The following is a 25076-nucleotide window of genomic DNA, read 5'->3' on the forward strand; positions in this document are numbered from 1 at the left end:
GATCCCTTCAACCTTAATCACTTTGTCCAGCAAAGGTGTTAGAATCTTTCACAGTCACCACTTATATTCCCCTCTCTCTCAAAAGCAGCTAACAGCTAACACTCATTATTTTGGTTGCTTTCAAAATACTGAGAGAGCAAAGCCACTTCATTCAGCCTTTTCTGGTATTGGATGAACAAAGATGCATTACCTTGGGACTACATTAAAAAAAAGTTAGGAGATGTGGGAACTATTGTAGATACTCCCAAGACTTCAACTCTATGTCATTTTTTTTTAAAAAAAAAAATCATTGGTGTTTGCACTCATGATCTTAAATGAACTTGGCTTTCTTAGCTTTTCTCTGTGCGTTGGGAAGCAGTTAAGTTCTGGAGTTCTGGATATTTTGAGTTCTGCCACCCAATCTGAAAAAGCATTTACCTCTCGAAGTTACTTTGCCTTTAGTACTTCCACTTGCCTTCCATCCTATCAGCCTCGCTGGGTATTACGGTAGCAATTTATGCTCAGTTAAGCGGGTGGACACCAATACAAATTGTGTGCACGGGACGCACCGACTTAATAGTTTACCTAACCCCATTTTCGGGAGACAGGAAGCTAAAATGTCGTTTGTGGTTCAGTGGGTGATGGAAGAAAGAGGCTGCCAATTTAGAAGCTCATTATTGTAAGGACGGCTACCCCCAGAGTGCTGTCTGCGAAACTGGCAAATGAAAAGTCCCAGTCGCGCTTTGAGAAAAAGGGCTGAACGGCAGATTCTTAATACCGAAGAGGAGCTGCTGCGGCGAATGTGCTGCTGCGAATTTGAGGTCAGGCATTGCCTGACTCCGGAAGTAGGAAGCCCGGAGTGCCGCTGCTGGACTGGCACGGAGGCACCCTTCGGGTCCATGTTGGATCCACGCGACTCGACCCGCCTGGGCGGTTCATGGGGTGAGACGGCGCTCGACAAGCGGGAGAGTCATCGCCAAGCTTGGACGGAGGTGGTGGCTGGGGCGGGGAAGGATATTGGCAGACTGTATTTCTTGGGGGATCCAGGGAGGGGACGGGTGAGAGATCCGCGCCGAAGGGGGCGGGGGCGAGAATCAAGTCGCTGGCCCAGCGCGAGGCCAGGAGGGTAGGTGTGTTTGAGAGAGCAACTCGAATGGCTTTTCGAGGACTCCTGGCTATTTGTTTTGTGGCCAAATGAATTCTATATAGGGCAGCCTGCAAGTCCGTATACGCGCTTACTGGGAAAGAGCCCCATTTGAGGTTATAGGGGTGGACTTCGGAGGAGACATGTTTCAATATTGCTCTGTTAGAAAGCAAAAGGGAACCAGGTGGAATAGAAAAACACGAGCCCCTTTACCATTGACTGCCAGTAGGGTGACTGTAAGACTCAGAAACGAAAGCTCTAAATTCATGTCAGAGGCTTCTGACATGGTGTATTCTGTGCTAGAGACCTGAAACGTGCGTTGAGGGATGAGGATGTTTTTGTATTGAGGTGTTGTTGTTGTTTTTTTTTTAAAAAAATCTGAACAATGTGATGCAATTGAGGAAAGTTCTAAATCTAAATTCTAAATCATGTAATCCAGGAAAGTTCTAAAGTTCTAGTGGAAATCATGCAGTTGAATTTTGCAAGGCTTTCCTCTTAGGTGATGTTACTTAGCACTAGGATGGATGGATGGACAGATGCACAGAGAGTTTTTTTAAATAAAGTATTGCCTTTACTATCTATCATAATTTAAATTCTTGATCCTGATATTCAGTTAGTGCATTTAGACAGTACAGTACCACAGTATGTTCCAGGACTCCAGCAATGAACATAACATGGATTTATTGTAATATATGGATTATATCTCAGTGTCATTCTGTTCTGTAAAGTTTTGTATTCCAGTTGGTCCTTTTGACAGTGTCTTGTAATGTATGAAATAGCACTGAATAGCTTGTTGACATTTTGAATATATTTAATATAATCAAAAACTCTTATGAGCATCAACAGCAGCTGGCATTAAAAAAAATTCTGGCAGTGATAACCCTTGTGCTTTCCAAATGACACTGGCTTTTAGTTACCATCATTCCTAACTTTGGCAAGGGTTCAATATAGCCCAAAGGTGTGTGTGTGTGTGTGTGTGTGTGTGTGTGTGTGTCCCCAAAAGTAAGACCTACCATGAAAATAAGCCCTAGCTTGATTTTTTTTGGGGTGTGGCTAATATAACCCCTACCCCCAAAATAAGCCGTAGGCGCACACCTAAAAATCAAGCTAGGATGGGGGGGGTAGAGCTGCCCCATATGCTCTGCACATGTTTACTTTTGGACCAAAAATAAGACCCGGTCTTATATATTTTTTGCCTCCAAAAGAAGCACCAGGACTTATTTTCAGGGGATGTCTTACTTTAGGACTGCTGCAGCCAGGCCTCCCAGGGCCTAACACCTTTTGTGCCATTGTCTGAGTTCTTCTGCGGCTGCTTGATCATGGCAGGAGACTGCACAGCTCATCGTACCGATGTGACGCAAACGGCAGGATGAGCCTTATGCTGTGAGCGGCAGCAGCAGTGGCACAATGCACTACATGGCATGCAGCCTCAAAAGAACTTGGGCAGTGGTGCGACAGGTGTCGGGGCATGAGAGGCCTGGCTGCGGCAGTCCTAAAATAAGACATCACCTGAAAATAAGACCTGGTGCTTCTTTTGGAGGCAAAAAATATATATAAGACCAGGTCTTATTTTCAGGATAACATGGTACCTATTCTGTACTATTTTCCACAAAAAGCAGTCAAGTGCCTGAGTTTTATTGTGAAATAAACAGATAATGTAATATTAAACACTCTAAGTATGTTTTCTAAGATCTATATCTGTGAGAGGGAGTTGTCATCTAAAGCATTTCAGTTCTCACTGATGAATTTTAGGAACAGTAGACGTGTGTGTGTGTTTTTGTTTGGTTTTGGCTGGTTTTAGGACACAGGTGATTGGCCTGGAATTACAAGATGGCAATTCAACAAATAGTGGATAGAATCTAAAAGTGCATGCATTATAGCAGGGCTGAATAACCACAAGCAACCTGAGATGTGCCTGCCATCCCCAGCACTCTGTTTTCAACTCTGGGATATCTGACTACCATGACACTGAAATTCAGTTGCACAGTGGCTGATTTTCCAGCCATGCAACTTTCATTCATCTTTGGGCTTTAAGTGTGAGAATAGAAACACAAGCCTCTGAGGCAAAGCATTCCCATGCCCTCTGTGGGACCTGTGATAGCTCAGCATGCTGAGTTGTATCCCCAGTCCAAAATAAATTGTCCCCTCCTTCTTCACAGTCTTTTCATTTTTCTATTCCAGCACTTGCTGTGGTGCTCAGAGCTGTTACAGAAGCTAAATAAAGTGAAGCTCTTTTTTTTTCTTTCATCATTTTTCAATGTTTTAAGTAAGGAACATTGCAACAAAAGTCTACTTATTTATTTTATTAAATTTATCTTCTATCTTTTATTCAAAAGCTTAAGATATACATAATAGCCTCTCCTATTTTCCCCACAACAATCACTCATTGTGCATTTTGCAGAAATGATTGTTACTAACTGTATTTAGAAAACTATTTTGTTTCATTAGACATTTGCATAGGAAAGGTTAGAAGAAGTATATAGTCTTGTGGACTAACATCATGCAAAGCGGTATATACATACACTTATTTTTCATTCCCCTGCCATATCTGAAACACCTTTCGGAGTTCAAGATAAGCATAAGTGATGCTTGAATATATATCCACATAAAACAGTTGCCCCTAGTGTAATGTTTTTCCATCAGAGAACAATCACACTTGCAGAAGTCACATGAGTCATGACTATGTTATTTGATACCCATAAATAGCATATTTCTTAAATGAAGAAAATATTATATTAATGCATTTTGTAAAAGTAAATAGAACTTAACAAAAATGTGGAATTTTACTCCTCTGTGCATTTCCCTTTCTTTGGGAATTATGCTGGTGCTGATTTGTATAAATGCTTAGTGCTTTGTGGGGGTAGATGCCTGTCTCTTCTCAGCATCATATGGGGAATAGAAAGTTAGAAGATTAAAACAATGAGGAAAACATTATTTTCAAATAATGCTGCATATATTAGCATATCATTCCATCTTGTTGATATCCAGACTATTTTGGTCTTTTTCCATTCATAGAAATAGTGTTATTTTACTCCAGTACATGAGTGCATGGTGTTATCAGACACCAGGACCTTGAAGATTCCTTTAAGAAGGATTCAGTGTTCTAAATATTTTCTCTTCTTGGAAAACATGTTATCAGATTTTCTGTTGTGCAAGTATGGGCTGCTCTTGGTATTATATTGCTAAGTGCCATAAATAGAGCAGTATCTCATGGTAAAATAAATGACTGAGTTTCAGTAAATAGCACTTTGTTTAAAACATTTTATGTATAATATTAAGAAATATTTTTCATTTGCATGGTTTGAGTATTCATTGACTAGAGATAGTGTGGATCATATCTGTGTCTGTTAAGCTGCAAGCATATAAACCATTGCTTTTGCAATAGTGAAATTACTTTGCATTCTGAAGTTCTGACTCCTACATTTCACTATTTCTTTATTGTGTTTGATAAAGTAGGATAACATCCCATTTTTGTTCTTTGTCAACTATTATTCATAGGCAAGAAATAGCTGCAGTATATCTCCAGAAACTTTAGAACAGTAGTTCTCAACCTGTGGGTCGGGACCCCATTTGGGGTCGAACGACCATTTCATGGGGGTCGCCAAACAACGCAGTCCGCCATTTTTTCCCTCTTTTCCTTAGCTGTGCTACTCCCTTTTATTCTATTGGCTTTTGAAAGCCCTGCTGAGCCTGCCAAAAGTCCCATTCTGCAAACGGTGCTGCACCAGTTGAGTAGTCCTCGACTTACGACCGGTTGAGTAGTCCTCGACTTACGACTGGTTGGGGGTCACGGCATTAAAAAGATTGAGAACCACTGCTTTAGAGAGTTACAGTAATTCTTGATCTGCCAATTGTGTTTAGTATAAAGAAAAGAGAACACACAATTGTTGCTTGATAATATCTGTTTGTCATTTACTGAGATGAATAAAATGGCTTTATTTCAAGAATCTAAATGCTTATGCCTTGATTCCATTAATTACATGTTTGAATGAACTAGACTTGCTACTTGCACAGCCAGATTTTCAGGCTTACTAGAAAGAACGTATCGTCTAATTCTGACACCTTCCTTGAGGCATTGGAATAGATTCTTTCTTAATTGTGATGAATTTTTCCTAATAGGATTTTTCATCAGAGGACATGGAGCTTTCGGCCAGTGAACTCAGCATTTATGATAAACTTTCAGAGACTATTGACTTGGTGAGACAGACTGGTTACCAGTGTGGTATGTCTGAAAAGGCCATTGAGAAATTCATTAAACAACTCTTAGAAAAAAATGAACCACAAAGGGGACCCCCACGCTTTCCTCTATTAATGGTTCTATATAAGGTAACACAGTTTTGGATTCTCCATGTTCTTGTAGAAAGTGTACAGATAGTCCTCGACTTACGACCACAGTTGAGCCTAAAATTTATGTTGCTAAGTGAGAAATTTGCTAAGTGGGTTTTGTTCCATTTTACGACTTTTCTTGCCATATTTGTTAAGTGAATCACTGCAGTTGTTAAATTAATAACACTGTCGTTAAGTGAATCTCGCTTCCCCATTGACTTTGCTTGTCAGAAGTTCGCAAAAGATGATCACATGACCCGGGACACTGCAACCATCATAAATATGAGCCAGTTGCCAAGTATCCAAATGTAAATCACATGACCATATAATGCTATAACCGTTATAAATGTAAAAAATGGTCATAAGTCACTTTTTTCGGTAACTGAGTGGTCACTAAATGAACTGTTGTAAGTTGAGGATTACTTGTACTGGAATTAGAAATCTACATAGAATGAAATTCCTGTGAATATGATTAGATCCATGGTTCTTAGATTTTAGGGTATATTGATGTTAATTTGTGCAACCTCTCTTTTTCCTGTGACAAAAACTAATGATTTCATTCTTGTGAGGATTGGATAGGAAATAAATATTTATTACTTATTTTTATTAGTGACTTATTAATATATAGTATCACTGAATATCTCAAAAGTTGCAAACCTACTAGGGATTTCACAGGTAAAATGAGGCAAAGTTGTCTTTTGATAGTGCTCCTACCATTGAAGCTTGTAGTCAACTTGCCAGAACAAATCTGGGTGGTAAACCAAAGTGAGCTTTTGGCAGCGGCCCCACTTTGCTTGCAAAGCCCCTGATCAGATTTGAAAATAAACAAGGGAACAAACCAAAGTGTCCCTCCCCCCATAATGTTCCTTTAGTGACCCCTGACCCACACTTTGAGACTCTCTCAGATAAAAATTTACAACAACAGTCATTTATGCTATCACGTTTATTGTATTGGAGAAATGTTAGACGGAATTAGTAATACTAATAATCTTATTCTTATCTTCTCTTGCAGGGATTGGTTACCCTGGGAGTAGTTTTACTAACGGCATACTTCATGATTCAGCCATATTCGCTTTCACCATCTGAAAACACACTCACCAAAGCCCACCCATGGAGTTCCCTCTTTCATCATATCCGGTTGCTGCCATTACCCATTACCAAGAAATACATGCTAGAGAGTAAGGAAATTATTTAAGCATTTATTTTATCATTAAACTAAAACAGCTGGATGCTTTACATATGATAAATGCAGATGACATAAATAAAAATCACTATTCAGTTCTTTATTTTTAAAATAACACTACATTCTGCTTTTTGTGAAAAGAAAAAGAATAACCGTTAAAGTCAAATCTGCTTGCAGTAAACATCTCTTGATTTGACGATACTCTTATTGTTGTAACAAAACTTAGCAAATTAGCTATAATGACTGTTCTGATGCTTTATGCACTAAATAGTGTGGCAATCTAATAAGGTATTTTTCCTTAAGCTAAAACTATTTCCTGATTGATCTTAAAAGGCTCATTTTGAAGATTTATACATTTAAGTGCATTGACTCATTGATCAGTAACTAGATTACTTCAGTTCTGCATTTTTGAAGAGTGAAACCTAACCTTTTATCACTGAAATCTTGTATAATAAATTTGTATCTCTCAAAACTTATGCAGAATTACATTTATGCCATTTCTAGTCCAGTTTGTACAATATGTTTTAGAAAAGAAATAATTTTTAAAAAGTTAAATTTCTAATATTTTGCACTCAGCCTTTATTTATTCATAGACTTGAAAGACTTGACTTGGTAGTTACTTTATTTCCCACTTTTCCTGTAATCTTCTGCTTCTCTCTAGCCTACTTCAAAGTACAATTCCTATTTTTTTCCTGATGGGTGTCACTATGATTGACAGGCTAGCAATAGCAGCTTTTCCTGAAATGTGTTACTCATTACACTTAAGAAAATTACTTTGGCATGTCTGCTCACAGCTTTAAGAAACAGAAGAAAAATACATTAATTTTTCCAGCAATTTTATCAAGCTTTCAAGTCCTGGAAAACTTGGTTTTTCACCATTCTTGTTTATACAGATGGCTAAATTATATGATCACTGTTTTAACTTTATTGTACTACTGTTTACCAACACATATAAACAAGCTAATCTTAGAGAGCTGATATGATATTTGCCATTTGGCAAAATTTTGTTTGTACTTGGACTGTGATAAGTCAAAGGATCCAGAAAGAGAATCTGTCCAAGAAGCAATTATTTGCACAGGGGAATAGGTTGTTTACTTTTCATTAATTGAAATGTACAAAGAACACTTCTAAAAAAAATTGGAATAAATTAGTCAACAGTTTTCCTTTCTTACCAGAAAGTCATAACACTGATATAATAAGCAACCAAGGTGTAATATACACGAGTAAAGCTGTCTGAATTGAACATAGTTGAAAAGTCATTACCACTGAAGTGCCTTCTGAATTAGGATAAATAGAAACATTATCATTTTAGAATATTGCATTCACACATAATCAGGGAAAAAAATATTCCTAGGAATATTGGCTACTTAAGTAATGATAAAATAATGATAAAAAATAAACAGCTAATAAAAAAATAAATAGAAGATTCTGGCTCTTAATGATTCATTTAATAGGATTATGTTCTATGTATTATAGTGGCATTTCTATGGACTGTTGCATGTTCATAGCAATACAAAATAAACACCAGATTCTGGTTTATATCTTTTGCTTCAGAAAACATATCCTAAATGGTTTCATAGTTTCTATTTCTAGAGCCACTTTCTAAAGATATTGAGTATGAATGTGTCCAAATCTCCTGTCTTTAAAGGGGAGATTATTTGGTACATGAAAACAAAAGAAGAATTCAGGCTGTACGGTACAGTTACAACTGTCTATTTAGAAAGGTAGAATGTATCTGAAATTCCACAAAAGGAAGCAGCTAAAAGGACTACTATGCCATATCATGTTTTATTCTGTTTTGTCTGCTGTTGATTTGTTGTATTGTGGTCAGTGATTGTAATAAAGAATTGAACTGAAGTAAAAGAGCAACTTTGAAGGGAAAAAAGGATAGTTGGAAAAATTGTAAGTTACTTTTCTGCTTCAAGGGACAGGACCTGCCTATCACTTTTCATTCAAGCAGCTTATAACACTCAAGTTCTGTTACTCATGTTATATGTAACATATGCCATTTAAAATCTAATATTTATCATGTCTTGGAAGGAAGTCCTTTTTTGTTCATTGGGACATAACGTTAGTAGCATATGAAGAATTGCAACCCAAATTGACTATTCTTTCAAATTAGAATTAGAAATGATTTCTCCCCTCCCTCATATTGTTATGTGAGAAGTGAGATCAGGGATGCTGCATAATTCTGTGTATTAAAGGACATTTTTCAGTTTGTCTCAGCATTCTTACTATAGGCGTAAGCAGCTGTTTTTCTTACATGTTATCTGAATAATCTTCTAAAGTGTGATAGAATACATAGTGATACAAATAAATGAAGAGGGTAATAGAGAAAAATCTGTTCTCTCAGCTTTTCATAGATGTTTTCTCAGTTATGTGCCATAAATCATTTTATTTATAAAATTTATTGGCCACGCATCTTACCATAGGGTAGTTCTGTGCAGCTTACAGTTACATCTAAGTGAAAACATAAAAAATTAAAATCAAACATTAAAGCCAAAGACATTGGGGGAGCGGAATGGGGGGGGGAGGTGGGATCTGTTATTACTCTACCAATCACCTCCATTGTGCTGCTCTCCACTGGGGCCCTAAGCCGACTGGCAAAGTCATCACCAAGATACTTTATAAAAGACCAGAGTGTTTTAACTCTGAACAATTAAAAATCAAGAACATGGGTGCATAACCTCAAACTGACAGTAGGGAAATTCAAAAGTAGGTTAGAAAGCATTACTTCACAGAAAGAGTAGTAGAAGCTTGGAACCAACTTCCAGCAGAGATAGTCATCAGTAACTGAGTTAAAACATGCTTGGGATAAACACATGTCCATCATCTGTCAAAAGTTTTAAAAAATAAAAATAGAAATAATTAAAAATAAATTAATAAAGCAAAAAAATTCAAAGGGCAGACTTGATGGATCACTAGGTCTTTTACTGCCTTCAGTTATCTATGCTGTGAACTGGAAATTAAATTATTGTTCTCCATTTTCATTCTGTGAGCTCAGAAGAAACTTCTTTATAAATTAGCATTATGTGGAGATATTGGAACCATCTTTGAAAGAAACAGCATGTGTGAAGTCATTTCACATCTACCACAGATTGTTGTTTTCTTGCCATTAGTACTTGGGTTGTGATCAAGCTAGAAAAAAGGCAAGTTTGTATAATGCCTGAAATGGGAGCTCGGTTTGCCCTAATTTTAATTTGTTACATTTTCATTATTTTTGAATAACCGTCAAAAGTGTTGAAAGCTTAGTGGTCTGGAATCAAAAACGTGTGTCATCATCCAAAACTGCTTATGAAAAGTGTGGTTGGTCTAATTCATCCAAGGTGTCAGAATCAGGATTACAACTTGTACTTAAGTTCTCTCTTTGTTTATGGGGGAAATGCCCATCCTTCCATCACATTTAAATATATTTCAGATATATTTAAGTAATGTATATATTAATTTTATAATTATAAAATTTTATAACTTTATAAATCCCAAAGAGAAGTAGATTTGTTTAATTTAAACTTTAAAATATGAAGACTGACACTGGAGTTTTAACGTGTCCCTTAAGAACATATGCTAGCAATATCTTTGAATTGCTCTGATACAGCAATACAACTGAAAATTAATTATGTATTTTGACATGTAGGCACTTACCTCAATGAAATTGTTTGGAAAATGTGGAACAGGAATTGTCAGGTGAAAAATAACTTTGGCTCCTAACAAAAGAGGTTCAGATATTTTTAGAGGCATCTGATTTAAGAGGACGTGAGAAAGTGCCAATGAAGCATTTAGGTTGGCTCATGAGCAGAGTTCCTTGTGGGCAGTGAGCTGTAACTGAAATCTAAAGGATTGTGGTTTGAGAGGAGTTAAGAGTGGTTTTTGTTTTTGTTTGTTTTTGCTTTTTTTGCTTTTTTGTTTTGCATTTCAGAACCTTTAAACAATACTTACAAATCCTAATTTATGAGCAAGGGTGGGGTCAGTATCCATTTAGCTGGAAACATTTGCAGCAATAATCTCTTTCTTTGGCAGCTGCCTTTAGCCTTAGGTGTTTGACTCTCAGCCAGTTTCCAGGGCCTTTTCCTACTAAATCCATGTGGATGCACAGATTCCCATTGCAAATGAATACGTTCTTTCTAAGACCCACCAAGAAATAATATTGCCCCAAGAGGATGTTGTCCTCTTGCATAACCCAGCTGCAGCATCCTTCCACCACTATAGTGTGAACTATAGCCTGATGCCTCAGAGCTATCATCAGGGTTTAAAATGCTGCCAAGCATGCTGAATGTTATTGCAAACAGCCCTTATTATTATAATCTGGAACCTAATAACAGACACATGTGTTGGGACATAGTTTTTCATGGACAGCCTGCCCTTTTAAAGATGGGCGGTACAAGTTCTTTTTAACATATTTTGGCAGTTGGTCAGCAGGAGAATTGTTTGCTTGTAATTTTTGACAGCAGACACATTATTGTGGGAATCTGGAAAGCTGAAAGCTCTTCTTTTGCATTTAGGATCATTTACTGTTTTTATCAGGTTTATAGTTGGCTCTACATGAGTGATTTTTTGGAATACTGTCCACCTTATTCTAAAATAAGGATTGCTGTGCAATGTTTAGTTGAGATGAGACTTACTCTAAAATTTGTTGCAGTTTTGCAATCACCATTTGAACGTTCTGTAATACCTTATTATTAAGCTGTGAAGAACCACTTCACTACATACTTATTGAAAAACAAGCTATACAAGTTTTATTTCGTAGTTGAGATTTGAAAATATATTTGCTACATTTCTAGATCACCATGAAAAATAGCCTAAGATATAGTTTCCTAAAAAATACAGGCAAATCTACTCTTTTTAAATTGATTATAATCTCTCTCTCTATTCTTTTCTTTGTTGCCCTTTGCTGACCTACCTGTTCCAGATTAGGGGTTAAAATAACTATTCTGACTATAAAAGGAATAATGTTTTAGATATGAATTCATGGAGTGTGGTTGCTAATTTTGGCAGACTTGGTAGCCTAAGAGGAAGTTTTCTTTCATTTCATTGCTTCAGAATTGTAAGCATCATAAGCATATTATAGACATCTGTGTGACAAAAAAAATATATATGCCATTTTGAATCTAGTTTGCAGTGAACCATGACTGTTGTTCTTACCAGCTGAGGTGATTTGAGGCTAACAGTACTAAACTTGTGTGACTTTAGAAACTGAGGTTTAAGAATGTTGTGGTTTTAATTAACTCCTCATGTCTGGCTTTATGTATTGAATTTCTATCCTTTGTCCAAAATTTTAAGAGTTTAGAGCAAAAATGGAGCCTGAGAGAGTTTGTAGAAATTATTAAACCTATAATGTATTTTTATTGTATTACGGTATTAAATAACACAAAGGTTAGTCTCTGCTTTAGCTACTAAATGACTTTAACACCCTGTTCATCTGAGATGGCAATGTCAGGAGCATCAGATTCAACTCTTTGTGCTAATGCATATCTTTGTTTACATTTTGCCCTTAACAGTGGCAATGAATATGTTGTTGGAAAACCTGAATAACTGGGTTAGGGATAGATTGTCATTAAGAAAATATATTGTGGTCACTAAGAGTTGACACCAACTTAGTTAACAGTCAACAGCTCACATTTCTTCTCTTAAGTGGACCTTCTTAGTTCAGTGATGCAGTCATTTTGTAGTTGTCAAAGCTGAAGAATTTATATCTTCATAGACTAGTGAAATGACTTGACTGAGGTGATGTGTTGATTTTGCAAAATTTGCATTAGTTACCGTAAATGCCGGCGTATAAGGCGACTTCCGCGAGCGCTGAAATCGGCATCAAAGACGGGGGTCGTCTTATACGCCGAGTCGTCTTATACGCCAGAAATACTGGTAGTTTCCGGCGTATAAGACGACGTTCTAGGAATGCGGCCCGGCTATAAAGACGGGGGTCGTCTTATACGCCGGGTCGCCTTGTACGCCGGCATTTACGGTATGTTTAATGAAGGCAAGAACTGTGTTGAATCTGAATCATCATTTAATTTTTCTAATTGAAAGATAATTTTTAACACTCTTCACACCTTTTCTTTTGGCAGAATAATTATTCCACATGTTATAATGTTTAATTTTTATGACCAAAGTATATCTATTAATATATATTAAATGCAAAGCAATGACTGAATTGAAGACAGCAATTAAAAGCACAGCGTGGCTAATAGAGCTTGTTTGCAAAAAAATTTTGGCACTTTTTGAGCAGTTCAGATTGTTGCAGTCTATATTAATGTTTTTTTGTTAATCTCTGCAGATTCTGTGTTTATAATCCTTGTAGCATCCAGCAGACCTTGGCTGCTCTCAAAAACCTAAGCTTGGTAGGTAGGACCTCGCTGCCTAGGAGCTGAGCTTAGCTAGAGAGAGTCTCTCCTTTTTATACTGTCTTAGTGTATCCTTATGCTACATTTGTTCAACAATAGCATGGGGAATATTGGTTCCATTTTCTAGCAGCAAATGTTTCTTCTTTGGAAGTAAGAAAACAATTTGGCATGGAAAGGCCCTCTGCAGCATAACATTTGCACCTAATCATGCCAAGAAAAAGTGTGGACTGTTACCGAAGCTGTGCAGGGTGGAATACATATTACAGTTTCTGCTGCTTGGGTGATTGAACTATGAGCCAATCTTTGGAAAACATGTGTAATCATGGAATTATTGGGCTTACTCAATTCCTAATGTACAGAAAAATTCTAAAGTTGAGGTTACTTGAGCAAATGTGTAGCAAGATGTAAGCCATATGGAATTACATTGGTTTAGAATGAATTTTATTGCTGTAATAAGAGCATTTGCCTAGGAGTTGTAGAGGATTACCATTCTGGTAATCAGCATGGCTGGCTCAGGAATTCTGGGAGTTGAAGTCCATGAGTCATAAAAGAGCGAAGGTTGCCTACCCCTGGTCTAGGGCAAAAACGGCCACATTTAGACACCCTCAGTCAGTGGCCTGAGTAGTGGGATCTTTCAGTAGTTCCTGTTAAAGTACAAGTGTCTCACATTATTTTTGAATTTCCTTCAGTTTCAAAAGTAATTTTTATTGTGATACAATAAAATGTGAGAAATGTCAGAACAAAATCCATTGAGGGCTAATATGTTTAATATATAATAAAGTCATAAAATTGTAGAATAAGACAGGGCTACTGAAAACAACGTCCAACTTCCTGCTTAGTACAGGAATCCAAATTAAAATAATTACTACCCATTTGAACACATGCTAGGAGTTTATCACTTCTTTGGTACAATAATTAGTTACATTGTTAAGTTGTTAATATTCAGAAATTTTAATATTCAGTTGAAAGTTGCATCCTGTAGCTTAAATCCATTCTTTTCTGTCTGGCATACTGGATATTTATTATGTGAACAAAAAGAAGAGAAGCATTAACTACATATATAAAATAAAACAAAATAGAAATTAAAAAGGGTAGAAGAGAAAAAGTAAATGGTAAAATGAACAGGTAAAAAATGAAATTGATGAATATGAAACAAAAACATCAGTTCAGCAGATTAAACTATTTAACATGCGGAGTAGTTTTAATCAAACTTTGCATATTGTTGATTAAAAAAACCAGTTCATATATAGAAACACGTGAACATATATCTTCAGTCCCAGTTCAAATCTGGTATAGCAGGATCAGAAAAAAAAACCTTTCATTTTTTTCAGTTCCAGACTATACAAAATCCAGTTCTTCATTCTTTGATATGTTTAGTTTATATAATTTAACAACATATTCATATTTTTACCTCTGAATTCTCCTGGCACCATGTTGACAATTTTATGGATGATAAATCAAAGTCCCAAGATAGGAGTCAATATGTCCTTCATAATATTACACTTTGAACATTCAGAATTGAAAGCCAATTTTTCTTAAATATGTTTAGGTAATTGCGCCATAAGATGACAGGATACAAATTTAATGTTATTTAAAATTAATCATCCAATTTTTAAAATGGTATTCCAGTTCATTATGCAATACACATTGCAAGTTTTCCATTTTCTATTTCTATCTTGTTCATATATTTTCGTTGTCATAAAAAATTAATTGTGACTTTGGAAAACCTCAAATCTTTTCTAAGTACATTGTTAATTTCATGTTAAGAATTTAGAATATTTGTGTGTTGTTAATGTAACAGGTTGACACTGGATGCTTGAAAAAAAAAATAAATTTGAAACATTGCCATTCAGCAGTTATTTAAAAAATCTACTCAAAAATTCATATGTATTCTTAGATTCCTATTAACTTTCTTCACATCCTGGAATCTAAGTGTCTTACATACCTCTTACACTCAGATTCTTCAGCAGGAAGCCGTCACCTAATCAGCCATAGGCATCTTTTCAGAAAATGAGCTTATTACACTTGATGCTGTAGCACACGGTCTCTTGGAACACATTTTTTTGCTCTTTTATCCTTGGTGAACTGCTCTCACAAGCTTTTCATTTTTCCCACTTTCTTACTTTGGATATAATTATATGAAATGTTATTTAATTAATCACTATATGTCAGGGGTGTCAAACTCAATTTCACTGAGGGCCACATCAGCATTGCGGTTGCCCTTGGGGGGCTGGGTGGGTGTGGCCAGGGTGGGTGCGGCCTACTGGGTGGGCGTGGATGGAGTGGGTGTGGCCTACTGGGTGGGTGTGGCCAGCTCTATGTCATTCGCGTCAAGGGTGCCTTTGGGGGCCTGGGCAGGAGTGGGACAGATCTGAGGGTCTCTGACAGAAGGGGATGAGACTGGGGCAAGTGCCAAGTTGGCCACCACAAAATTGTACATTGGCTCCCGGCCGGCCAGGGCCAAGGCAGCAGGGGCCGTTCCCTCACTGTTTCCAGGATGGCTTCGCGGGCCACATGAAACCACTTCCCGGGCCGCATCCGGCCCCCGGGCCTTGTGTTTGACATGTCTGCTATATGTATATCCTACCTTTCTGCCTTGTTCAATGGGAATCCTGATCACACATAAACATGTTTCAAGCAAAATTAATTAAAAAGTTAAATCCCTATTAGCACAGTCCCTACCGCTACTCTAGTCTCCAATCAATTAGCTAGAAAGTAATACAGGGGAGTAGAAAATTTTTAATTATTTGTGTCAAATGGAAAATTGAAACAAAACAAAATTTACTAGCATTGAAATATCATGGAGAAAACCAATAATGTTCTGGAAATTGAGGGTGAAGTTCAGGTATGAAGGTAAGTAGTTAGATATAAATTTTGGTAAACTTCAGGAGTATATAAAAATGAACTGTATGCTTTGTAGAAATACAGTCAAGGTAATATAGAATAGAGTATTTAATTAGAGGATTAATACGGTATTTAATTTTTAAATATTCTAGAACAGAGGTCCCTAACCCCTGGGCTGTGGCCCACTGCCAGGCCTTGAGCCTTTCGGAACTGGGCCACACAAGTGGCGGGCACACGCATGCATCTCCATTTGTGTGAGCAGTGGGCGCATGTGCCCACCACTTGTGCAGAACCATTCCCTCTCCCTCCCCACTGGTCCAGAAAGGTTGGGGAAGTTTGGTCTAGAGCAGGGGTAGGCAACCTTGTCTTTTTTATAACTTGTGGACTTCAACTCCCAGAATTCCTGAGCCAGCTGGCTCAGGAATTCTGGGAGTTGAAGTCCACGAGTCATAAAAGAGACAAGGTTGCCTACCCCTGCTCTAGAGGGTACTTAAACAGCTGTGCTGGCACAGTGGTTAGAATGCAGTATTGCAGGCTAATTCTGTTGGCTGCCAGGAGTTCAGTTCTGACTGGTTCAATGTTGACTCTGTCTTCCATCTTTCCGAGGTTCGTAAGATGAAGACCCAGATTTTGGGGGGCAATGTGCTGACTCTGTATACCGCTTAGAGAGGCCAGTAAAACACTATGAAGTGGTATATAAGTCTAAGCAGTATTGCTATTGTTATTTTATCAGATTTGTATTTTTAATCTAGGTGGTTCTCTGAGGGATCAAGCAGGTTTATTATCCATCCTTTGTAGGGTACATAAACAAGATCAGTTACAACAGAGGATAAGGAAGGAAGATGCTTTGGCAATTACAGGTGTTGTACAAGATGAAAAATGCTATGATGACAAATCAAAATTGTATCTTAATCACAAAGAGGGATGCTAAATACTCAAAACACTAGAGTGATATTAAAGTCAGTAATGTCTAGACTGGAAAAGGGGGAGGGAAGGCTGTCTTTATCTATGCAGAATGTGCTTCTTCTCTCACTTTTTGTCCCTCAAAGTCTAGACAAGGGTGGGGAACCTGTGACCCTCCAGATGTTGCTGAACTGCAACTTTTAGCTTCCCTCCTGATGGCCAAGTTGACTGAGTGTATTGGAAATTAGACATCTGGAAGCTAAAGATACCCCACCCAGGCAAAGTTTGAGACTAATACACTTAATCTAGAATGGTGGAGAGAAAAGCCGCAGTTCTAAAAGCCCTGCCATGATCTTCAACTCTAATTGCTGGATGGAAAATATATGTATGTGCTGATATTTGTGCAGGTTTATGTTATAGAACCAACATTTCAGAATAATGAAAATCCGTAGTTAATACAATTGAGAATGATTGATCTTTACACAAAGCCGTGATTAATAGAATGAGGGAAACATTCTTCATTGGTGGTCCTTTATCATCCCATGACACTAGCCAAGAATAATTATTTTTCCAACTGTACATTTTAATGCTATATTTTAATTATATAATGAAGCAATGTTGGTACTTTTCTAAATAGCTACGAGCTGATCATAACATAAAGCATGCTACACTGAAAACTGAAATAACCCTTGGTGTGCCTGGGCAGAGTGATAATCTAAAAGGAATGCAGGAGTGTAATTGGAAAAATAGAAGAATAGTTTTATAAAAGTCCAATTTATTTCCCTTGTGTATTTCTGTAGTTACATTTTCTTTGCCCAGACCATTATTTTTCTGTTACCCCTTCCTCCTCTGTCCAAATTCTAACAAGGCCTTCCCTTTCCACTACACTTTTTGTGAAGTTTTCCACTTCTCAACAATAAAATTCAGACAATTTTTTAAAATAAATAAATGCCTGTTTAAAATTCTACTTGGCTATTATCCCAGTAATAATAACTCTGAATTATCCAACTGAAATATGTAATTTAAATTATAACCAAACAAATTGAATAACAATTTTGAAATATTTTTCAGAGATTAACTGATCAGAAACAATTTAATGGTCTCTTTTATCATGAATTTCCATTGTTTGGCCCTAGCATGCACTTAGATTATAATAGAAATTGCAACAGAGACTGAAATTTGTCATAGAAGATAAGTCTTTAGACACTTGCTATCCATAGCTTTGCGAAGTAGTTTTCCTAATCTCTCTTTTATTAAAGCTATGTATGATGAATAGGAAAGACATGTCTTTTACAGAAAGGCATAATGAAGCTCTTTTAAAAACATTATCTTTCAGAGAAATGCAAGGTTATGATCAGCTATTCTTTTGAAATAGTTTTAATGTATCTTTTCCAAACAAATCGTATTATGATTGTTTTAGCATATATCCAGCAGTAGTACATCAAGAATTCAGATTAATAAGCTGGAAAGAATTAGCTATTGTGATGTTATGATATGCGAGAGGAAATTTTCCCCCAAAGAATAAAATGTGTCTTTCCTCTCACTTCTTAAATATAATTCTGGATATTATTAGCATATTGTTGCAAAAGGATAACAGATCCATATAGGAAATAATTTTCCTAATATGCAAAGAGCTCTGTGCTGAATGAGTTACTTAAGTACTCTGTTATTAACAAAATATTGGACCATTAAAAGATAAAACCTTGTTTATCTTGGGTTGTTGTGCAGTATCACAACAAGGCCACTGGAGCTAAGCTGCTTTAGTCAAACAAAAGGATTTCCCCAAAGAACTGTTAAGTGTTGTAATTTCATTGTACTAGTGTAATTATTATTGCTCTAATTAAATTGATTAGGAATCACCATAATGCCTAAATGTATTTTGCATGTACTTAAGCTACACCTTCAGTTTTACATTTGGTTATCAAAAATGTAATTATTTATCTGTCTTAATCATGGATCCAACATTATCAGATGTTACCAAATTCCAAGAGTTGCTGGAAAGTAGACTATGAAATATGGCACTTGTGCTATTTCTGATGTGGCCCATATTGAGTTTAAAAGTTCTTCCTTCATGAATTAGCCTTGGAAGTTTTCACTGATCACTTGATATTCTGCAGCAGGTATAGAATTTTCAGGTTTAGGTTTGGAATTGGCTGCTATTTGCTTAAAATTGAAATTTTGAATGACGTTCATACATCTCTTCTGTCCGTTCTTTCCAAAGAATGTCCAGAGTGGTGGGGCTTGGACTGCAGACAGAATATGTCTCTAACTGCTAAGTGCTCTTGCTGCTGCTCCATGAAAACTCTTGTTGCTCCAGTTGACCTCAGGCAACTATCGGAAAAAATCCTGCAAGGGCAGCCTCTCTTGATCAAGGTAACTTAATAGTATGGGGGGACCTGGCAAATGTTGGCAAACCTCTTGACATATGAAAAGACTTTTAATAAAAGCAATGTCATCCTTTTCTCATCAGACAAGACAGCATCGTTCTTATGCTGAAATGAAACATTTTCAGTCTCTCTACCCCGAATTGACAAATTTTGTGATACAAGAGGAGGCAGCTGAGTTATGGAGCAGCCCTTCCAAGCAGCAACCTCCATTTTCTGTTTTCTGGTGAGTTTGAGCTGTTAGAGGTCCCCTGCCTCGCTAGAATTATCTCAACAGTAGCCCCAGCTGACAATCAGTGACATAACTAGGAGCAGAGATGAGGTGCAGGACTAGAAAAGAAATACAGTTGCTATCCCCATAATTTTCTTTTTTATTCTTTGAATTTTTTTTTATTGAAGTGGAGAAATGGTCCTGTCAATATGTTGATTTTTTTTAAAAAGGGAATTGAATCACATACCCTGTTTCCCTGAAAGTAAGGCCTACCCCCAAAATAAGCCCTAGTTTTGGGGCGAGGAACATACTTAAAAATCAAGCTAGGGTGGGGGTGGAGGTGTGGAGTTGCTCCATGTGCCCCACACTCACTTACCTTGCAGCCAGGTCTCCTCGCCAGCCCACTTCTTCTGCAGCGTCTTCTGCAGCCGGGCCTGCATTTTGCAATTACAGAGCTTTCTGGAAGGCTTCTGCAGCTGAGAACCGAGCTATGGATTCAATCCATTGAATCCATAGCTCAGTACTCGGCTGCATATGCCTTTTGGAAAGACCTGACTGCAAAATGCAGGCTGGAATGCATCTGCAGAATGAAGCTGCTTCGGCCAGAAGAAGTGGACCAACTGGGCAGAGCTGTCAATACTGAAGTTGAGTATAAAAGACAACCCCTGAAAATAAGACCTGGTGACTCTTTTGGAGGCAAAAAAAAAAAAAATAAGACCCAGTCTTATTTTCGAGGAAACATGGGTACCAGTACCCGTGCTTCCCCAAAAATAAGCTCGGGTCTTAAATTTATTTTTGGTCCAAAAGACCCATTAGGGGTTATTTTAGGGGGATGTTTTATTTTTTTTATCATAAGGCCCAGCCCAGCTGGCACCCCCCTCCGCTGCTGAAGAGTTTAGCTGAGCTGCAAAGTTGAACGCATGTTGCAAAACAATGGTGTGCCCCGAGTGAGGAAGTGTGAACTTTGAGGGGATGAGTATCTGTATTTCCATGGCTCATGCACAGAATTCACACCGCGCCTTCCCATTGGCGTTCAAGGAGGCTAATTGTGGTAAATACAAATCATTTTTTTGAAAAATAAAGGGATAGACTACAATATTGATGATGAATGTAAATGAAAAGGCAGTTTCCAAAGCCTTCCTCCTGCCACCGAGGGAAACCTGAGTCACCTCCCAGAATGGGACGTCTCGGGATGCCCAGCTTTCTTTCCCATCCTTCTGCAGAGGAAGAGAAAGCCGGAAAAGCCTGTGGGGCAGAGCAAGGCCACCTCTGGAGGCTGCTTCGGGGTGAGGATAAAAGAGGAGAAGCTGATGGTTGAGCCCCATCAGTCCCCACCCCCACCTGCCCACTGGATCCCCCAGTCCAGGGCAGGGATAGAAAAGGGGCAGCCTCTGCTTCCTCCAGCCCTGGCTCTCTTAACTTTCAGGCCACCTCACAGCGGCAGCATCGGCAGCAGGCAAGGTGGGGGGGGGAGGCATGCAATCCGACCTGCCAAAAACCAATGGTGGGACGGAGTGGGTGGGGTCTTAAGTAGGGCTTATTTTTGGGATAGGGCTTATATTAGGCCCAACCCCCAAAATCAAGCTAGGTCTTATTTTTGGGGTAGGTCTTATTTTCGGGAAACACGGTAGTAGGCTATGAAACTCAACAAAATGATTGTTTCCTCTTATTCTGGAAAATGTCATACTTTAGAGGCTATACTAAGCCTATGTGGTTGCTCACCCCAATTTTTCAGAAAACAACAAAAAAATCTTGAAAAAGTAAAAGGATTTTTCCTTCTCTGAATTTCTATTTCCTGCCCTAGGTTTTTACATCTTTAATCTGCTCTTGAGTGAATTTATTTTATTGTTTCCATTCTATCAAGTGTCCCTTTATCTAGTTTATTGACCCAAAGATGGAATTTTCATTTTTTTTTCTGGTTGTGGAAACTCTTAATTTTTTTTAAAAAAAGTTGTAGAACCCCAATCAAAAATCAAAGCTCTACTGATAAAAGATAGATTGCATTCAAATGACCTTTTTTCCCTCTTAATTTCTCCTGGAGTCCCATCAAGTTCTTGCAGGATCCTAAGTTCCACTGAACACAGTTGAAAAGCCTTTTGCAAACCTGTTGTTTGTTTGGAAGTTCAATTCAATGTTAAATTCCTTGTTACCTTGCACACCAGGTTTTTCCCTTCATATTTTGGAGTCTTCCAGTTGACGTGTTCTCTGGCAATAGGTTGGAAGAACGTGATGTTTTGCATAAATATTGCATGACCGCAGTGGCTGATGTTTTGAGTCATATTTGGGCATTCCCTATTTATGAAATACGGTGTTCCCTATCATCCAGTGCTGTATTTTTAATGAACTTAACGATGGACAGTTTGGGTGCACAGTATCTCACTATGAATCATGACAAGTCTCCACACTGGGATTTCTCATGTTTCCCTGCCCTCCATTTTCCTAGAATGATGACTAAGTTAGGATTCCCAAAGCCTTTCCCATGTGGCTTTAGTTAATGCTGGACTAGGTGACGCCTTTCTTTGTTTTACTTCTTCAGCATTTAATTTTATAATAAGCCTAAGGTTTTTTCCCTCCCTCAGACAGAAACTTTAAGATTATATCTGATCTTAGATAATACCAGTCTCTTGATTCCCTGCCTATATTATTTTCTTGGACAATATATATTATCTAAAGTTAGCTAAACAAGGTCCACTTTCTAATCCAAATGCTCATACCCACACATTGATATCTGATTTGTGTGTGACTTATGTGTGATTTTCGTGTCATATATGTTACATTAAGTCAGATATAGCCATTTAGGATGGCAAACAATGACTGTTTTGAAGTGCTTTAGGGCTCAGTAGCAATGCCTTTGTGAGGTACCTGCTTTCTTTCTTATTCTCTAAAATGTTCCATAGGCAAAACCCTCAGAATAAATCTCAGATTCTGCAAGAAATTTTTCCCATCTTTTCTTCGCTGCTGTTTCCAAAGGACATTTCTCTAAAAAGCTGTTTCTTAATCCACCATCCACGACTTCAAGATAAGGTTGGTGTGTTTAATGTTAAAATATTTCTGCACTTCTTTTTATGCTTAGTTTCACATCAGGAACCTTAGGCTAAAAAAGAATGGTTTTTAAAAAGCATTTGTATTCTGTATTTATGTTTAAAAGGCTCTGATTATGCTTTACGTAGTAGCAAAACTAGAAGGTCTCATGCCCTCAGATTAAGAATCAAAAAAAGATATGAGGTAGAAAGATAAGGAGAGAAAAGGGAGACATGTTCTCAGTGCTAACATTATTCTAAAAGGGTTGATGGGGAAGGAAATGGCTGCCCAGAGAGGGGCAGAAGACATTGTCACCTTCAGGGCAGATAGTTCTATTCTTCTTTCTCACAGAACTGTTATTTATTTTGTTTTCTGTGAGGAGAGAGGAAAAGTCTTTAGTCCAGTTGGTTATAGCAATAGGAAGAAGGAGATTCCAATGCTGGGCTGCTCTTTTTTCTTATAAGGCAAATGGTTAAAACAAACAAACATAACTGAAACCCAATAAATAGCCAGCTCTTCGAGACAGGTGGAATGTTGCTGACCATTTGTTGCTGCTATTCAAACCTATAAGTAATGGTGTGACAAATTTGGTGTGTATTGCCACATGCATACAGAAAAGGAATGGTGTTCTAATTGCAACATTGTACCTTCCATCTTGCAGATTTTGCTGTGCCAACATCACTGGGTAGATCTGCTTGGTTGACAAGATCCTTGAGAGATGGTTATGGGGATCTACTTTTTTTTGGCTCTGGTTTGATGTTGCAGAGGAGCTCTACACTAGAAACCATTATCTATGTCTTCAATTTCTCTGAATTCAATTTTATGTTTTCTTTCTTTCCAGTAAAACTATGAAAGGTTCTGGGAGATAATAAAATAAACAGTCCTTTTTTTATTTTTCAGACATACAGACTGCAGAACACCTTTGTGGTAGGAAGTGGTCAGCTCAACTTATATGTTATTCCGTCTCTCTTGTGCAGAGAACACTGCAAGACATTGATGGTAGAGCTAGAAGCTGGAGATATTGGTGAGAATTGATACAACAATAGGAGCTTATCCTACAAACGGCAAATGTAGCTGTAACTGTTGTAACTGTTACTGCTGGAAAAAAAAGCAAGCGATGGCTTGTAGCTCATGACATTTTGCCCTGCTAAATGCTTTAAGCTTTATAATGCAGTAACAGAGAAAATATATTCCACACCCTATCTGTTGGGAAAAACAATGAACTCTGTATACACTATGTGGTCTTCTAAATTGGCTTTCTACCCTAGAAAACTGCATTTGGCATTATAGGAAGTTTGTGTTGAGTCTGTTGCACCAGCCAAAAGTCAAAGTGCTGTTTATGGGAAGGCTACAATATAGTAAATAATATTGCTTCATTGCTGTACAAGGCTGGGCCAGACCAAACTTGATTGATCACTGCAGTTCAAAGAAGAGAATGTATAACTGCTTATGTATAAACATATTGAAATATAGCAAAAGTCAGGTAGCAAAGGGTGGTGGGCAATCTTTTCAGGCAACGGCCATTTTTAAAAAATTACATGAACTTTTATCCTCAAAATCTCATACAAGAATGTTGGGGTCTCACAGGTTTTGGGCCATTTGGGGCTGAGTTGTGGTAAACTCATGCTCTCTAGAGGTTTCATGAATGTACTAGTGTTTGTAGAATTTTGAAGTGGACTCTTGAGATTATTAGGTCTGTTTTATGAAAGCCACTTAATGAAATTGTTCCTACGAAAACATATGCTGAAGTAATTTTTTTATACTTCCAAAGAAATCTTGTTGAAGCCTTAACAAACTGATTATCTCTAAGTTGTGTCCTATTGTTAAGACCAGAACATATATATGGATAATTTACTGTTATATAAAATATTGGTGGGTTTAGGACCACTAAGCATGGCCAGCTCACCACTACCAGTTGCCTCCGCCAACTCATTGCAGGACAACTCAGCTAATTCGCCATGGGGACAACTGGCAGGCAGCTGAAGAGAGAGCTGAATGGGTGGGTGGAGATCAGAGGAGCAGTGGCCAGGAGCTTCCCACCAGAGGGAGAGCTGGGAGGGTAAGTGAGCAGGGGACAGAGTGCAGAATGGCAGTGGCAATGGCCGGAGGCTTCCCATTTTCACACCGTCTGCTGCTGCCATGAGTTACGGGTCTTTTAGAGTTTGGGGTGTTTGGCAGTGGCAGCGGTGTTCAGGTCGTTAGTGGTGGTGGGTGGGGTGAGTGGTGGAGAGGCGTTGGAGGCCAGGTAATGTCCCATTTTCACATCCCCCACTGCACTGCTGCCGAACAGCCTGTGGCAGTGGGGTGTGTGAAAATGGGATGTGCCTGACCTCCATCACCTCCTGGCTACCCACCACCACCAAATGGCCAGAACACCGCTGCCGCTGCCAAACACCCCAAACTCTGAATGGCCTGGATCTTGACTCAGCGGCAACAGGATGTATGTGTAAATGGGAAGCTCCCAGCCATCACTGCTCTGTGGTCTGCCCACCTGCTTGCTTGCCCAGCCGCCTGGCTCTCCCTCTGGTCGGAAGCTCCCTGCTGTTGCCAGCGGTCTCCACTCTCTGCACAGTCACTTGCTTACCTGCCCAGCTCTCCCTTCAGCTGCCTGCAGCGAGTTGTCCCCACGCTGAACTGGCCATGATGAGTTGTCCCATGGATACTGGCAAGAAAGCTTGTTGAAATACTTGCATACCATAGAAATAGAGTGAAGGGATGTTTCAGGGCATCATCACCTCCAATA

The 25076-nt window shown here is 38.2% G+C and overlaps 1 protein-coding gene across 6 annotated transcripts in view; it reads left to right on the forward strand.

The window, feature by feature from the left end:
* Positions 1 to 802: 802 nt before the first annotated feature.
* CUNH6orf89 (chromosome unknown C6orf89 homolog) overlaps positions 803 to 25076 on the forward strand; it is a 28893-nt gene continuing 4619 nt past the window's right edge. Inside the window, exons 1-7 of one of the 6 annotated variants that reach the window (XM_039323170.1) lie at positions 803 to 921; positions 5243 to 5449; positions 6462 to 6627; positions 18939 to 19090; positions 19188 to 19327; positions 22210 to 22336; positions 23234 to 23357. In XM_039323170.1, coding sequence (XP_039179104.1) covers positions 5261 to 5449; positions 6462 to 6627; positions 18939 to 19090; positions 19188 to 19327; positions 22210 to 22336; positions 23234 to 23357 — 898 coding nt within the window. In that variant the 5' untranslated portion in view covers positions 803 to 921; positions 5243 to 5260. The other 5 variants (XM_039323174.1, XM_039323169.1, XM_039323171.1 and 2 more) reach the window with 5 other exon arrangements.

The sequence above is a fragment of the Crotalus tigris genome, unplaced genomic scaffold (genome assembly GCF_016545835.1).
Source record: "Crotalus tigris isolate CLP2741 ecotype Arizona unplaced genomic scaffold, ASM1654583v1 scf7180000024167.7108832, whole genome shotgun sequence".
NCBI lineage: Eukaryota > Metazoa > Chordata > Lepidosauria > Squamata > Viperidae > Crotalus > Crotalus tigris.